A 17,469-nucleotide genomic window follows, 5' to 3' on the forward strand; every position below is an offset into this window, starting at 1 on the left:
TTTAAAGGCCTGCCTGGTGTGGGGAGTCTTGCAGTGAGAAGGGGACAATTGGTGAAAATCAGGGGCCCTGCCTTGCACGTGTGGAAATGCTTTCACTAGTGCAAAGCCACCCTTTGTTATTTAAAATATAACAGTATAGCCACACATCTAAGTAGCCTATGAAAAGCTGGAGAGCCATGTTTTCCTGCAAGAGACAAAGTTTAAAATTTAAATGTTGTGCATTTCTTCCCTTTCAGATTTGTTTGCTCTGAATGCCTGCAGTAGACAAGGAGAATTCCATAAGATGCTCCACTTTGATCATGTTGAGCAGCTAAAGGCCATAAAGAAGCATCAGAAAGATCAGCTTGATTCCCAGAGAATAATTCACAGCAAAAGGTCTGCAATTCCTCTTTGAAAAGAAGAAGTGCAACACCCACACTTGGTATCCTATTCTCTGTTCCTGCATTCAATATCTTCTTGTTCAGGCAGGGGCAAAGATTAGTGCATTAAAGCATCCTGGCAATTATTTACTCAACCTTCTTTCCTGGACAAGTGTTCAAAATTGTAGAGGTTTATCTTTTTTCCCTTAGAAGGAATCAAAGGCTAGTCCTTGCTGCACCCAATCAATGAAGCACTGTCTGAACCCTTCCCAGTAAGAGTGCAGAAAGGGACAAAATGCTAGAGGCGACCTTACGGCAACCTTGTCTCCAACCTCAGTCCAGCTGCGCTGGGACCAGCAAAGCAAAGCAAAATCCATACGGTTTTAAGAAGCCCAAGCCTGACTTGGTTGATGGACATGGCTGCTTGGAAGGCCTGAAAGGAAAGGAGAGAGAAAGCAGTCAAAGATGTCTCCCAGCTGGGAAGAATCGCCCAGCAGAGCAGGAGATAAAAGCGTCAGCAAGAAAGAGTTTCTTGCAGGAATCTTGGAAAGCCAGTGGAGATATGCTACCGTTCAAGGGAGATGGCAGCGGGCTGATATCAGGAGGTGAGTGCCCCACAATGAGAGACTCTCCAAGGCCAGCTTTGGACTTGCTCCAGCCTGGGTTTAGCAAAAACGGTGACCCGAGTCAAGAATGGAAAGTGGTGAAAGTGAAGCGAGTCCTTATTTCTCCTGTGGCTGAACCTAGGAAAGCAAGTAAGTGCGGCCCTACTTTTTTCTCCCAGCCCTGATTCTTGTCATGGGAAAGAAAGAAAAACACTATATGTTCCATGTGGTCACTGATGGTGCAGCCCTGTGCTCAGTTACTTGCCTATAAATCCCATAAGATTCAGTGCTGCTTCTCCTGAATCACACTGCATGTATGGTTTAGCAGCCAGTACTCGCCCACTCCTGTGAGTATCATTCAGTATTTTTCCGTCATGGTGAGGCTCTTCACCCCTGCTCTCCTTCTCATGTGGGTGTTCTTGCCACACTGCCTAGAGCAGCAAGCTAATCACTTGTGGGAGGGGGACGGGACAACCTCACTCTTTCTTGTGGGTAAGGCAAGTAGCTGCTTGTTTGGCCATTATGAGGCTGAGATGGTGATCATAACTTTCCTAGGATGCAAGATTAGCTGGAAGTAGCTTCCAGTATGACACACACAAAAGTTGCAGATCAGAACAGATTTTAATGTTTGTGTGGAGATGGGAATTATTTAGCCAGTACTGCACTCACCTGATTAGTGGTTGACAGAGATCAGCTCAGCTGGATCTGAGTTTCCTTTGACTTTTTATTTCTCGATTACTTTAATGATTAATTTTTATTACATTCCGCCACCTTTTGTGCTAGGAGAATATACTGAAGGGCCTGACCAGGCATTACACCAGGTCCACGATAACAGCAGATTTTGCGAGAGCAAAGCAACTGAAAAAGGCTTATAACATGTTAGGTGCCATTCATTATGCAGAGAGCGTGTTCTCATGTGCATGTATATAATTTTTCTAAAGGTGGTTACTGTACATTTAAAACCTGGGGGGGGGGGTTAATGTGAGTTTTGTTTCTTCAGGGTGGCAGGAGGGGAAGGCAGGGTGCCTGCAAGGGCACTGGCCCATGGGATTCTGCCACCTGAGGCAGCTGCCTCAGTCCCGGTGGGCCAACCCTGATTGCACTTTACACCTAGCCAAGGGTGCCCATGAAAACTCTATCCTTCAGTTATTCTCTTCCATAGTATGTAGGATCTCTTGCCCCAGGTTTTGATGCTAGCATGCTCTGTGCAGGGTAAAACAGCAGCATAATGTCACGGTCTAGGGGACAATATGGTTGTCTGCCTTAGAATCTCACATAATAATCTTTCATCTTTATAAAGCCACGTATACCGGTATATATCTGTGGATGTTTGTCTAAAAACCTTGCTTTGGGATTCCCATGATTAGACTTGCTGAGTCTCACGGGAACCAATTAGGATTAGAAACTGACGAAACTGTGGCATCTTGAAAAGCTGCCCTTAGCTCAGAATGCAGAGATGGGTGGAGCTTTTTAGCTAACCCAGCATGGCCATTCATATGCTATGATGCCTACCAACAAACCATTTCCAGAAATTGTTGGGTTCCTTTAAGAGTCCAGGTTGGCAGACATGATGGAACTGCAGTCTATTTCCCAAAGTGAAAAACAATTGTTCCTGGATCCTTTTTTAAAATGACAATTAAATAGCAGAGCTGCTACATAAACCAAAGCTATGACATATATAGAAATTATAGTATATAGAAATTAGACGTATGTGGTGCTTTGCCCTGAAATATAAGGCTTGCCCTGCCAACATTGTTAATGATAAACTTTAAACTGTTTCACCTAGAGTTCTCAAAACTGGCCAGTGATTGGAGATGCTTGGACTTTAAAACTTGACTGATTAGTTTTGTAATGTTTTATAGGGACAACTTGAAAGATATAGCTTATTAGCAACAGCTTATCTGGCGCCTTTGCTGTTTTGACATTCAGCCGTCATAAAGCTAACCAGTATTATAATTGAAAGGCCTATCGTACACAGGATTGTCTACACTGATTGGCATGGCTGTCTGGGATTTTAGACTAGGGTTTCTCCCAGCCTTACCTGGAGATGCCAGGGATCAAACCAGGGACCTCCTGCATGTAAACTAGATTCTCTGCTACCACTGAGCCACAGCCCTTCCTCATGTACAGCTGCCACTTTTGTAATCTGCTTTTGCTTGGCAGGTTTCAGGAAGCTTCTGTGCACCAACCTAATCTATGAATGGGCCCTCGCTGTTGCGCAGTTGGTGATATTGGTGATAAGGGTCTTCTTGCCTCGGAGGCAGTGTCTGCACTACTTGAATATGGGTTTATTTATTTACTTGCTTCAACAATTTCTATACCACCTAACACCATAGTTTCTAAGTGGTGTATAATGAAGTTACAAAAAAATGTTACAAAGGATAAAATCAGTTAAAATTAAAAAGTCAGAAAGCCTCGCTTAAAAGGGCTGCTGAAAACTCTTCACGTTGCCTGAAGTTTGATGATGATGATGATGATGATGATAATTTATTTTTTATTTATACCCCACCTATCTGGCTGGATTTCCCCAGCCACTCTGGGCAGCTCCCAACAGAATTAAAAGCACAATAAACCATCAAACATTAAAAACTTCCCTAAACAGGACTGTCTTCAGATGTCTTCTAAAAGTCAGATAGTTGTTTATTACCTTGACATCTGATAGGGAGGGAGTCTGTCCGAAGGGATTTGCACAGAATTGGACCCACAAAACTGGCTCTGGGTGGACGCAAGTCATGCATCCAAGCCATGGGGAGACCATAAAGACCTCAGTGATTGGGCAGGGATCTAAGGCATCAAGCATTCCTTAAGGTACCATGGAACCAAGTTACTAAAGGCCTTGTAAATTAATACAAGAGCCTTGCACTTCATCTGGTAGCGCATGGGCAGCCAGTGCAAGCTTTTAAGCACCAAGGTTATGTGCTGGCAGTAGTCTGTTCCCATCAAGTCTCGCCACAACATTTTGCACCAGCTGGAGCTTTGTGGACTAGGCTCAAGGATAAAGCATTTGCAGTGATCTAGTCTTGAGCTTACTGGCGCATGAATTACTGTGGCTGGGCCCCCTAGGTTGCACTGATTTACTGTGCATTTGCCACAGATGTACCACAGAACAGAGACTCTGGAAAGGGAAGAGATAACAATGCAAAGACCAACAGGGAAGTAGTTAATAATAATAATAATAATAATAATAATAATAAATTTATTATTTATACCCCGCCCATCTGACTGGGCTTCCCCAGCCACTCTGGCTGGCTTCCAACAAAATATTAAAATACTGTAATACATCAAACATTAAAAGCTTCCCTTAACAGGGCTGCCTTCAGATGTCTTCTAAAAGTCTGGTAGTTGTTGTTGTCTTTGATGGCGTTCCACAGGGGAGGGCACCACTACCGAGAAGGCCCTCTGTCTGGTTCCCTGTAACTTGGCTTCTCGCAGTGGGGGAACTGCCACAAGGCCCTCAGTGCTGGACCTCAGTGTCCAGGTAGAACGATGGGGATGGAGATGCTCCTTCAGATATACTGGACCGAGGCCTTGGATGAGAGGAGAGACTGGTGGACAGTGCAAGTGGGGAGAAAGGGTAAGATCCAGGGGTAGAGAAGACATCAAGGTAACCTTCGCCCACCTCACCAGGTGCAGAGGTTTTGGACTACAACTTCCATCAGCCCCAGCCACCATAGCTGGCTGGAGCTGATGGGAGTCATAGTGATGGATCTTAACGTTCTAGGAAAAAAAAGGAGGGGGATAGTAGACAAACTGAACATGAACTGAAGGTGCCGTCTGCATTATATTAGAAAGATGTTAGGGATTTCACAGTTGATATTTGACTTGGGGAAGGCTGGTATAGGAAGGCAAAGACAGGTGCATTTAAACGTATTTGGTTTCACAATTCACTCAAAAAAATATTCTTGAAATATATCCTCAAAACGGCTGGGGAAAGCTACAATTTCATGCACATTAAAATATCCCAGTACCAGAGATGTCTGCAGATGGGACATTTCTACATTTCTGCCTCAGAATAAGGCACATGTGGGCTCCCAAAGATTGAGTTACTGCCACAATAGTGTGAACTCTGCAATTTGGTACACAGGTGGACTTAAACAGCATAGTTTCTTGAAAAATCTGAAAAACAGCCATTTTTTAGTTGTCTCCAATGTATCATCTCCTCCCCCTGCATCCCCCGAAATCTGTTCCAAAGCATTCCCCCATCCCCAGGCTGATGTTGAGGGTGTGTGGGGAGCCGGAGGGCTTCACTGTCTGCATGGAAGCCCCCTTGCGTCAGCAGAGCTTGCAGTATCAGATATGACCCTTTGCCCCTTATCCTCCAAAGACATGGGGCATGAACGTTACCTCTCAGTAGAGGCCAGCACAGTGCAAATCATTCCTCACCTGGGATTCCTCATCCCTGGGACTTCTGTTCATTCATTCAGAGAGGATGGAGAACATATAAATAGAAATATAGAGGGTCACATTGCCTTGGTTACCTGTTGGGGACATTGGAGCCAACTCCTAGTGGCTGAGATCCCTTTGCCCCCCCATAAAATATTTGAGGGGGCTGCCGCCCGAAGTTGATGGGCATTGTGCATGCCCCACATCTTGTGGTCGATTATGCGGGGGTGGAGTGGGTTACTGGCCCTCCTCCCAATATTTTATTCAAGTTGGCATCCCTAATTGGGGGCTGCATGCCTATAGCGGGCAGAGCACCTCCTCCCCCACATTTTCCTCCCACCTTGTCACCTGCATGAAACTGAGGCCGAGGGCCATTTTCAGCTGCCCTCCGGTCCCCTCCTCCTGGGATCAGCTTCGGATCGAGGAGGGGCGTGCCTGGATTTCCAGTAGCCGCCCGGAGGACCGAGCGGAGGAGCGACTGTTTTGATCTCTGCGCTTGCACAACGCCTAAGCTGCGTTTGCTACTATTAGGTACGACTCCTATTCACCTTTTAGGGAACTGACAAGTTGTTGTTGTTGTTTTTTAAAAAAAGCAAGGGGGCGGATAATACTTCAGGAAACCAAAAGGGCTATATATCTGATGGGGAGAAATTTGTGTGATGAGTTAAAGAGAAAAAAAGAAGTGCGCGTGGCGATCGGGGGTGGGAAGGAGCGAGCGAGCGGTGAAATAAATAAATAAATAAAAAGCGAGAGCACCTCGGCAGGCCCTAAGCTTGCGAGTCCCAGTGAGTCAGCCGGGCTGAGGCCAGCGCACTCCCTCCGGCTCTCTGGCTGCTGCCGCTGCATACGCAGCCAGAGCGTGTGGGGCAAAGTCAAGTCCCCGGCTGGCCCATCCTTGCTCGCCGTGGGGAGTCCGAGAAGGGGTTTGGGGTGGCGGCGGCGGCTCTCCACCTCTTCTCCCTTTTGACAGACACGGCCAGTTGCTGCGAAAAGCCGGGTCACCCGATCTCCCTTTCGGAGGAGCCCAGGGAGCCGCCGCCGCCGCCGCCGCCGCCGCCAGCAGACAAACAAACACAGAGCTCCCGGCAGCGGGAGAGAGCGGCTGGCGGAGGAGGCGCCTGGAGGAGAGCGAGGAGCCGGGCGAGCGGCAAAGCGGGGAGTCGCGGGGTCCGGAGCGGAGGTAAGAGGCGGGGGCGTGGAAGGCGGAGGGGCTGCGGGGGAGCGGCGGGCAGAAAGGAAAGTGAAAGCTGCGCCTGCCCTCCTCGCCTCCAGCCGGATGGGCTCTCATGCTGAGCAGCGGGCGAGCTGAAAGGAGGGCCGGATGGGTGGCTACTAGCCGCGGGGCTGGGAGTTGAGGGGCGTGCCAAGGCGACCTGCCCCACGAGGCCCAGGTAAAACCTCTCCCCCCCCCCACGCCCACAAGCGAAACCTCCTGGGATCCCCACCCGGTGCGCTTGTTTGGTTGCGCTCCTTGTTGCTCGCGGAGGGCGAGTCGAGGGGCAGCTGATGTCACTTCTTTGGCCGGCTTGCGGTGTTGGCGTCTCCCTGCTCGCTCGCTCGCTCGTTCGCTCGCAAGAAGTCCCTCGGAGTCCAGCGATTGCCGCCCAACTTCCCAGCTGTTGCCAGAGAGGGATCCGATCGCCTCCTGCTGCGACCTCAGCAAACTCTTGGGGGTTGTTTTCCCTCGGGAAGAGCTGCCACGCGCGTCGGGGCGCATATTGGGTGGGGATGGTGCTTTTGGATAAGTCTAAGGACAGCCACTCTTGGAGGGGAAGCGTCCCTTAAGGGTCTTCCCCATCCGTAAGACTTAACCTCTGGTATAAGGCATCGATCAGTATATAAACACCAGCAGGATGACGGACCTGCTGGGTGACTGAGGTTGCTGCTGCTTTTCCCTCTGCTTCTTTCCCAACGTTTGCACTTTCTGTGGGTTGAGGGGGTTTACTGCATGTCCACACCCCCCATGCATTGATTTGGAGAATCCGATTCCTCCGTGCAGGGCAACGATGATGCCCGCAGCCTTGCTGGTGTCACCAGTAGCTGGCATGGCAGAATAGAGGAATTGCAATGGTCAGCAGCAGCAGGTGTTGGGAATGGCATTTGGGAGGGATGGAGGGGAAAGGCCCTTTCCCAGTATCTCTATTCCAGGTAGTGCTTTTCACACCTTCGGGATTTGCACTAAGGGAGAGTGCACTGGGAGCTCCCATGATGTAGGGATGACCTCATTCCAAAGGCACGTGGGTCTCTTTGGCTGCTTGGGCTGAAAATGCAGTGAGGTCCTTCTTTTTCTCAATTCGGATCGAGGCTGGTTTTGGGAGGAAATGCATCAAAAGGCACTATTTCATAAGAAATGGCAGGAGAGACATGGACTGTGGCTAATGTTGTGTGGTGGGAGAGCACTGGATGGGAGTGTAGACACAGCCTTTAATTATACATTTGGCCTCTAGCCTCTGCAGACCTTCTTCATGTGGTGGTCTAAAAGGAATGGGTTGACTTGCAAATTTGTATATTGTGGTGCCTGAAAGCAGAGGCGGGAGAACAATGAAGAGAATCCTGTGGGATGTGATGGAGCTGAACATCTTCCATATTTTGGTCATCAGGTCTTGCATCATGTTATTCACTCTCCCCTCTCAGCTCAGCCTGTCATTCAGGGTTAGTTTTGCCCTTCCATCTATTATCACCTTGAAACCCAACAGGCAGAAAGGAGGGAGTATAAATAGAAATTATAAGTCAGTAAAAATAATCTGCCAACCGGAGAGCACTTCTGGGGGATGAGTCCATTCACAGCCATGTCGTCCTTCGCTCAGAGCCTGGGTCTTTGGGCATTGCAGCCAAAGCGTTCTATGCATCAGGGATCCAGATCCACCATGCATATTTTTAGGCTACTTAAGCTACCTGTCACTTTACTTATTTATTTATTGCATATGTATATCCCCCATCTTTCCTCCAAGGAGTTCAAGGTGACATAGATGGCTTTTCCCTTCTCCATTTTATCTTCACAACAGTTGGGGAGGGTTGGTGATTGGCCCAAGGTGAGCATCATGGTTGGTCCTAATCCATCACTCTAGTCACCTCACTAAAAATATCCAAGGAGAAGAATACTTCTGAGCCACCTCTATGGTGTCTCTTTCTCTGTGTCTAGCCAACAATTCTCCTGCCAATGCTAAATCAGGTGAAACCTCTTGAGAGATGTGGGCAAGACCTTGCACAAAGCCACAGAAAGTTTAGTTGCTGTAGCTGTCCCTCCCACTAGGCTGCCACACAACGCTGGGCAAGTCACCTTGCTTTTCTATTTGCCAGTAATTTTCAAACTTTCTACATTTAAAAAGAACCGTTTAAAAATGGACTTCCTTTCTGAGATGAGAAAACCCCGAATGTCTGCACAGGGTACCCCTCAGTGTTAGAGAAGAGTCTGACGCATGCTGGAAGGAGCACTGGGTGTCATCAATGCTGTTATTTTTTGCCCTGATTCAAAACTATATCCTCCACATCACTTAGCCAATCTGCATAAAGCCCTGCATATACTCAGAACATACTTTAGAATGTACCCAGTAGTGTTGCTGGAATTGTGAAATACAGGAAAAGATTGTCATTGGTCAACGTGGGCTTCTTAGGAATGTAGGGACATGAGAAACTGCCTTAAACTGAGTCAGACTAATGGCTCCATCTAACTCAGAATTGTCTACATTGACTGGCAGTGGGTGTCCTGGATTTCGGGCCCTGGGTCAATCTCAGCCCTAACTGGCGGTACCAGGAACTGAACCCGGGAACATCTGCATGCAAGGCAGATGCTCTGCCACTGCGCTGTGGGCCTTCTCATTGAGGGACCTCTCAAGCAACCAAGGACTCCCCTGAACACAGTTTAGAAACCACTGCTTTGTTCTATAGTAAAAAAATTCAATGTCCTTTTTCTGAGGAATTTTTATAATACTCCGGGGCTTGGGGTCTCAAAACTGCCTGAACAATCAAATGTCTCACCCATCACATTGACTCAAGGTTCCACTTGCATTGTCCAGTCAGGTCTTGAGTGATAGGAATTTAGAAGATAGCTTTCTAGAATTTGGAAGCTGGAAGGATGTTTGTGCAAAGGATTTTGTGAGTGCTCAGTCTCATCCCTGAGCAATGAGCAGGTTGAACGCTCATACTTACAGCTACAAAGAGTACCTGTGGATGTTTATGACACAATAAATGTGCTAGTCATTAGTCTTTATGGTGCCACTGGATTCTATGGTTCTGGAGCGGATATTTTGCTACAGCCAACTAGTAGCACTAATCTCCCAAAGTGTGAGCACAGCAGCTGTATTCCTTGAGTGAAGTAGCAAATGCTGCACCCACAAGTCAAGATACATGGTACCCAAGGCCACGCAAGTTATTTTGCTACCCGAGGCAGAAAAATCAGAAAGCATATCCTTTCCATGTCAGTAATGTGGCAATAACTGAATAGCTAGCAATTTGCTGCCCTTTCACGAATGATCCCCCAAATCAGCTGCCTAAGCTGACTGTCTCACTTTGCTCAATGGTGGGGCCAGCCCAGCTTGACTTCAGCAATTCAACCAAAGTAGAGTATGCCACACAGGCAAGACCACAGTGGAAGCAGTGATGAGTCTGTTGCCGATTTGTATTACATACAACAAGTCCCCTAGTAGGGCAAAGAATTGGCAGGTGTAATGCATGATTTACAAAAATGAGAACTAGACAGAGATCGATGGAGGAATTTTTTTTCCAAAACTAGGATGATTCTTGGTGGGTACAGGTTTCAGCTTTTTGAGCAGCTTCAAATGCTGATGAGTTCAGTTTTCTAGAATTCTCCAGTCATTGGGATCTGGCATTCCTTTAAACTCATATTCAGACATGACAAAATTAGCCCAGGGCTACTCTCTCAGTAACTACAGATCTGCTCTGGCATTGGAAAATTGCTGAGTGACTATTCAGGGCAAAAGGGTCACCCTGTGATTGCAAAGGAGTCATCATGAAGTCAGCCTAGAATACCAGTGTATTGCGCAAATGATAGTTGTCTTTGGCTGGTTTTGTGGTGGTGCCATGTGTGAGCTTCAGTGACATGCATAGACTGGACTGGATCTTCCTTGGGAAACAAATGCCATCTCCAACATGGTGCCCAGGAGATCTGAGCAGAGTTGTCAGTGATTATCTATACCCTTTCAGATTCTTTGCTCATCATCTATGGTTTGTGTTGCTGTATGTCAAATGGACTCTCTTTGTTGATCCTCTCACTAGGCGTCAGGCCAGGCACAATCCACTGGCAAATTTTATTTTATCTCAGATTGCAGTTATGGCTTCACTAAAGTGTGTATTTTCATCACAAGAGTCCTAGCTAACAGGGTCTGTGAATGGTTTTTATCCATGTGCTGTTTTTTCAATGGTGGAGATGGTATGAACCATTCCCCAGGAGGAATTCAGTGTTGCACTATTATGATCCTTCCATCAAAGCAAACATTCCTGATTGCCAGATGGAACCATCTCCCTTCTCCTCATCCACCCCCCATGCATTGTTCTGGGGGTTCTCCTGACACCCCCCACCCTGAGCTGATTTGGATAAGGAGAGAGGGAAAAGCCCTGCTGTGCTAGCAGGATTCATTGTGCTGGCTCCCACTTAGCAGAACTGTTTAGTTGAGTCCTGCCCCAGCCTCCAATATGCTGTGTTGGGGAAAATTTGCTTTCAGAGATAATAGCTCCACAGCTTCCATGGCTTCTTGGATATTCCACAAGGGATAAGGCAACTGTCCTTTAAAGAGCTTTCAAGTAGAGCAACATTCCGTAAGAACATTTATCTGAATAACAGTAGCTTTTTGATGAGAGAAGCTATGGAAGTTTATGACTTCCTTGGAACTCTTTATTTGGAACAGAATGCTCTGGGAGGAAGTTTTTTGTGGTTTTGCAGATTCTTAGGAAATGACAAACTTAAGTTCAACCTTTGCCAGATAGGTATCTGTATCACCAGGCTGTTTCCAGCGGACGATACCATCTTCTGATCTCATGGTCTAGTGGAGACGTCCGTTCTACTCCTTTAAGAATGAACAGATGAGAGCAAGTCACACTTCTTCAGTTTGAAAGGAATTCAGACTAGGCTTTGTTACCTGGACTTGTGATGCTGTGAGATGTGCTGGCTGCAGGGTTGTGCTTTGACAACAACAAGATGGCAGCAGATCTCAAGGAGAAGCACCCTAAAACTTCTGCCCTCTAATCCAGGCTTCACAAACCTGGTGCCCTCCAGTCACTGTTGGATTACAGCTGCTGGGGCTGGCAAAGGCTGCTCTGACTCTCATTGTTTACTGTTCACAACATGCCATTAAAAATAGGTTCAAAATCACAGGTTGTAGTGGTATTGCCTAGTGCTGGGAGGTTGAATAACCTTAGGACATCGCTTGTGTTTTAGTGTAATCTGCAGAAGTTCACATCCATTGTGTTGCTCTGTTACTGTTAACTTTTTAATATGCTTACAATATATATTTCAAATAATCTCCAAAAGGATCTGCCCAATTTTGGGCAGCCGCCATCATTTACTTGGAATGTGATACCTACCAGCAATATCTAGAGACCATTTGTTTTTGAGGTTCTTCTGTACTAGTTATAAGAGTGAGGCGTTATATTTCATCTGTACATCAGCCAGGGTTGCCAGGCTGCAAGCTGGTGAGCCTACCTTTCGCTGTTGATAAAGGTATGTTTTCCAGCAGATGCAATGGTAGACATTGTAGCTGCTATGCTGCTAACTGCTCTAGGATAAAGTTGTGTGCTACTCATTTGAGCAGATGGGACAGTATGGCAAGGGATGCCACCAAGAAGTAGCAAAGTGGAAAGGGCAGGGGTGGCAATTACTTCCACTCTATTAACATTGCAATTGATAAAAGTAACTGTGGGTTCTCTAGATTGCTGCTTAGTAGCTCTCATATATCAGCTACATGCAGAAATTGCAGAGAGAGAGAGAGAGAGAGAGAGAGAGAGGACGGAAGAAAGGAAGGGCAACATTTTCCTTTCCTGGTCATACAGGGCACTATTTATTCTACCTTGGGCCATTTATGTTCGTGTATGTAGGCCTTGGGTCATTGCTGAGCTGCTGGCAGTTGTGGCAGTACTTACACCTGCTAAGGCTCACCTTAAAAGAAGCAGTTCTTTGCCCCCACTGTTCTATCTCCCACAGGAAGAGCATGGCAATGTGAGGACTACTTTTTGAGAGCTTTACACAATGATACAAGTTCTCTGAATACCACAAGTCAATGCGCATCAAGGGAAAAGTCTTCCCACCAGGGTCAATGAGTGTGCAACATCCTCAGAGGAATCAGGGTTCCTGTTTCACTTGGACCAGATGGATCTGCAAGCCCTGTGTTATGCAGAGCTTTGATGTGTGGGAGCAAAAGTCTGAAATTTCATAGGCGGACAAGCAAATGCGTATGTTGCCTTACATGGGGGATTGGGGGGGGGGAATATCCCACACAGCTGTTGCTAAGGCAAAGAGCCAGTCAGTTGTCTTGCCAAGAAACCTGTCTTTATTTCTTTATTGTCAAAAACTTGAAGCATTTGAAGGAAAATGCAATGTTTTCCTTCTCTGGTTATATATAGGATGCTACATTATGTATTTAAATTATTTATCTTAAATCATTACATGGGATGAATATATGTGTGTTTGTATGTGCACATTCACACACGTGCGCACACACATGCATACACACACACACACACACACACACACACACACCAGGTCTTGGGGTCATTTCTTGTAGGCCTGCCACTGCTCATGAAACAAAGAAAGGAAGAAAGTCACACCTGCAAAGGGATTGCTCAGCTGACTCAATCCACCCCTGCCTGGCTCATTTTTCCTCACCACTGAAGTTGACAAACCCTACCATAAGCTCATTCAGCCACACTGGATAACATTCCTAACATAATAGACCTAGCCTGAACAAAGCCGTAACTCACACCAGATACAGTCATGTTGCTACCGGAATGGAATCCAGACAATAATCTTGCCTGGCATTGTCTGGTGGTGAGTATCTTTTACCAAAGGCTCGGTAGAAAACATTGTTAGAACGAGGGGGAGACAATAACCCTGCCAGCTCCACCTCATTTTCTTTTAACCCTCACAATATCCTGGAATGAAAACAAGGAGGCCAGAATCCAGCAGGAAGAAAGAAGTGTGCTTAGACCTGTGGACTTCAGCTCTTTGCTTGATATATTAAGCGAGAATGTTTCTTTCTCCTCCTTCTGCACATGTGGATCCATCTGGATGGTGCTAAATTTCCTTGAGTCCATCAGACAGTGCCTCTGCATTCTTTAATCTCTGATTTCTGGGATTAGCTGGGGAGCTTAAAACAGGGTTTTCGAAAAGCATTTTTTGAAATGATATACTTTATTTTGATTCCATGTAGCTTGTGGGTTATTTTTAGCTTTGTAGATCCTCTGGGCATCTGAGCAGTTCTTTCTCTTACTATGTGAAAGAGGGTAAAAAGCTTTGATGAGAAATATATAGCCAACCTCTATGAACTATCTGGTACCTCTCATTGTCTGTTTCTAGCTAGCTATTGAAATCCCTCAAAGAATAAAAAAGAACAAATAAAACACTTATAGCAACAAAGCAGATAAAAACTGCAGGCAATATTTTGTTTTTGAGTTAGCTGATAAACATTAAAGCTGGAGGACTTCTTTTAAAAATAAATCCTGTGACTGTTAAACAATTGTCTTTGGGATTGATGATGGTACAGTAATGTATCCAATAACTGGGTGAAATTCTAATTGCCTTTAGTTTTTTAGGAGCTGGGTCAGTGACCTTAGTGGTACATGGTTTTTCAAGGAGGCAGTTTTAGATATTTTACCAAGTGAGGAAATAAGTGACTGAGAGAGATCTAATTACCAACCATTTTCATGTTCCTGTTGTTCATTCAAGGCTTCAGTCCTATGCTTCCATGGATGCAAATCCCCATTTCCAAGTTAGCATCTTTAGGATCAGGCTGTGCAAGTGTTAGCCCAATATGCAGCCATTCAGCCCGCTAAATCATTTTACTCCAGAGGGTGAGATCCAGTGTAGTGTGAATGGGTGTCTGCTCATGCAACAGTGCTTCTCCTTCCTGCCCTACCCCTTACCTGCATTGCAGGGGGTTGGTCTAGATGGCTCTTAGGATCCCTTCTAGCTCTATGAGTCTATAATTCCATGACCCCTGCACATGCCCCAAATCTGCTGTGGATGGTTGGGAGACATTCTGGAACTGGTTCTGGGGAGTTGGGGGAGAAGGTAATCTAGAAGTCCTTTGCAGAAGCAGATTTCCATTGTGCAAGCAGTCTCCCACAATTGGATCTAACCCATGGTTGGTTTCCTTTGTTTGAAAAACCTTCACTATACACACACTCACTGCAATTCTTCTAACATTCATGAAGCGATCACGTTGCTGTTATAGTAGTATTATATGAATAACATAGTGCTAACGGAATCAGTTGTTCCCTGAAAAAGTTATTGGCTGTACAAATCAGAGTAGAACTCCAAAAACAAAACTTGAATTATGCATGAAGTAATATGAAGTAGACCTTCCAAAGGCAGCAAATTCCAGATGGGGCATTTTACCACTCCTAACTCTATATGTGTAATGATTGTATTACTATGAATCACCCTGGACTCAATTTCTGATCAAGGGCCTTATGCAAATACTTTGAGCAACCCCTCCCAGTGGCATTAAAGGGATAAAGAGAGGTGGACTTCCCCCTTTTGAGTACAAAAATATGTCAGGCTGGCACTAGAGCATTGCTGCAGCTGGCCAAGTCCACGGGTTGTTTTTGGTGGGCACAGTAGATAATATAGGATAAGCAGCTCTGAGTTCAGAAGTGCTATATCTTTGCTGTTCTGCCTGCACTGTCAGAGGCAGTGCTCCTTTATATATGAGTTACTGGGAACTGGAATCATAGTATCATATAATTACAGAGTTGGAACTGACCCTGAGGATCATCTAGTTATTAGGCTTTGGGGAATAGGATCCCCCTACGGTGGCAGCAAAGAAGCAGAGAAAAAAGAGTTCTTGCCAATTAGTTTATTCAAAAATTACAATGAGAGATAAAGGAATGCGGTCTCTCTCTCTATCATGGTGTTGCTCCAAGTAAAGTCCCACCCCCGTACGTCTCCCCTATTAGATGTCACTCCTGCGCCCACTAATCTGAGCTTTCTGCTTCTGACCTCTCTGTTCTAATACCCTCAATGCCCGCCTGGTTCTGGGAGGAGATGGGGGTCAGGAATGCTTTCCAAGGACACTAAGTCTGTCAGCTGTCCCTCCCCTGGTGCTTCTTCTTCTTCCTGCTGTTCCTCTCCCAATACTTCCCAGCTTCTCCTCTCTGCAGCCTCTGAACTATGCCCTTCTGCAAACCACTGTTCTAAATCTATACTATCCTCCTGTTCTCAGGAAGGTTCAGGAGAAGGGGAGCGACCCCCCACCATTCCTCCTCAGTCCAGCCCCTGACACTAGTCCAACCCAAGTGTTGTTGCAGTCAGGTCCTGCTCTCATGCTTCCCATTGGAACTTTGAGAAGAGGATGCTGGAATAGACAGGCCTTCAGTCTGGTCAAGCAAGTCACTTCTTACATTCTTAATTCAGGAGGTCAAGTGTAATGATTTTTTTTTACATTCCTTCCCATCCTAGAATTTTTTTTTATTTTCACCAACACTGTCTCTTATCTTTGGCACTCAGCTTCTGAAGAAAGGAGTGGAAGTCCTTGCCACATAACAGATTGACTTTGACAGCATGGAAAGAAAACGTGAAGCTTTGAGTTTCAGGGATGTTACTGGAAGTCATGACCATGACATTTAGAAATCCAGGGAGCTTGTCAAGTGACAAATGCGCAGGAATAAATTCCAGTGGCTCTCAAACAGCTCTGGGCCTGTCACCATTTTTACTGAATGCTCTCTCGACGTACCTCCGGAGAGGCTGTGCAGGCAACTAATTTCCCCCTTGTTTTTCAACTTTCACTTTTTAATCCACAATGGGTTGCATTGGCTTATATATTTAAAAGTATCAGGTGGATTTGATAGGGTGGCTCGACACACTTGTGACCAGTTTGTTGAGTGGCGTGGGCAGTTTCAGACTCGCTCAGTATGGATGCATGTTAAATCACTGACAGTGCAACCCTAAGCATATTTACTTAGAAGTGAAGCCCACCATCTTCAGCCATTACAATTTTTGATCCATTGAAGGGGCACAGGGGGCAGAAAGCACACAGACATTGGAGGCAATTTACCATCCCTCTGCCATTATGTTCCAATTCTCTGATCAGCTAAAGTGTGGATAAAATAGTAGCCTCCGAGAACATGACTGGGGCAGGGCAGGGAGATTAAAGTTTGGAGGTGGGGGGAATGAGATTGGGTTGTTGTGTGGATTTGGCCACCACTGTAGAAAAGTAAACAGCAGCAAAGCACTTTGGGTAAGTCTGCAGCAGCTTATTTTGGCATGATTTACCAACAGAAATAGCATGAAGACCTTGAGGGTTCTGCCACAGTCTGTTTACTGACGCTGATTATTGCTCCGCTTTCAGGTCTCTTGGTACATTATTCAGAAGGTACTAACCTTTTTGCGGTTAGTGTGGACAAATACGCTGCGATGTCAACCCCTTCCCCTCCCAATCCTGGCAATTGTCCAGCCGGTCTGTTCCATTATTCCCCTTATCTCTTTCATTCTCTCTTTTACTTTCTTTTGTTGATTTTATGCTTAACCACTCTTTTTTCAGGGTACTAAGAGGCAGTACTTTCCTGACTCTGCGTAACCCTGGCTGCTAAACAATCCTATAGCGAACTCTCAGGGTGCTCCCCCTTTCCATGCCATATCACTGACTTTAACTTGATAACTAAGGCTCCAATCCTAACTCCAATAACCTGGGAGTAAGCTTCCTTCAGCTCAGTAGAATATATATCTGAGTTAATATGGTTAGGGCTGTAAGGCTCTCCTTTTAGAAACAGGTTGACTCTACTCTTGCCATAAAACTGTAGAGTGCACTAAATTTTAGTGACTAAAACATTCCCGTGTCTACTTTGATCCTATGCATTTTCTTCTCTGAAGTTATTTCTGTTGTGCTCAGTTGCGGTGCTCCAGTGAGTAAACATGGACAGGATTGCAGCCTTAAACGGATCTAGCAGTTATC

General features: G+C 45.9%; 1 protein-coding gene across 4 annotated transcripts in view; it reads left to right on the plus strand.

Annotated features, from left to right (window-relative positions):
- SYNPO (synaptopodin) overlaps positions 1-17,469 on the plus strand; it is a 79,988-nt gene that overhangs the window by 18,768 nt on the left and 43,751 nt on the right. The window contains exons 2-3 of one of the 4 annotated variants that reach the window (XM_079968187.1): positions 237-421; positions 570-1,114. In XM_079968187.1, coding sequence (XP_079824313.1) covers positions 655-1,114 — 460 coding nt within the window. In that variant the 5' untranslated portion in view covers positions 237-421; positions 570-654. Of the gene's footprint in view, positions 1-236; positions 422-569; positions 1,115-5,888; positions 6,528-17,469 lie in introns of those variants that run through there. The other 3 variants (XM_079968188.1, XM_079968189.1, XR_013836514.1) reach the window with 3 other exon arrangements.

This window comes from Podarcis cretensis (genome assembly GCF_951804945.1).
Source record: "Podarcis cretensis genome assembly, chromosome: 2".
NCBI lineage: Eukaryota > Metazoa > Chordata > Lepidosauria > Squamata > Lacertidae > Podarcis > Podarcis cretensis.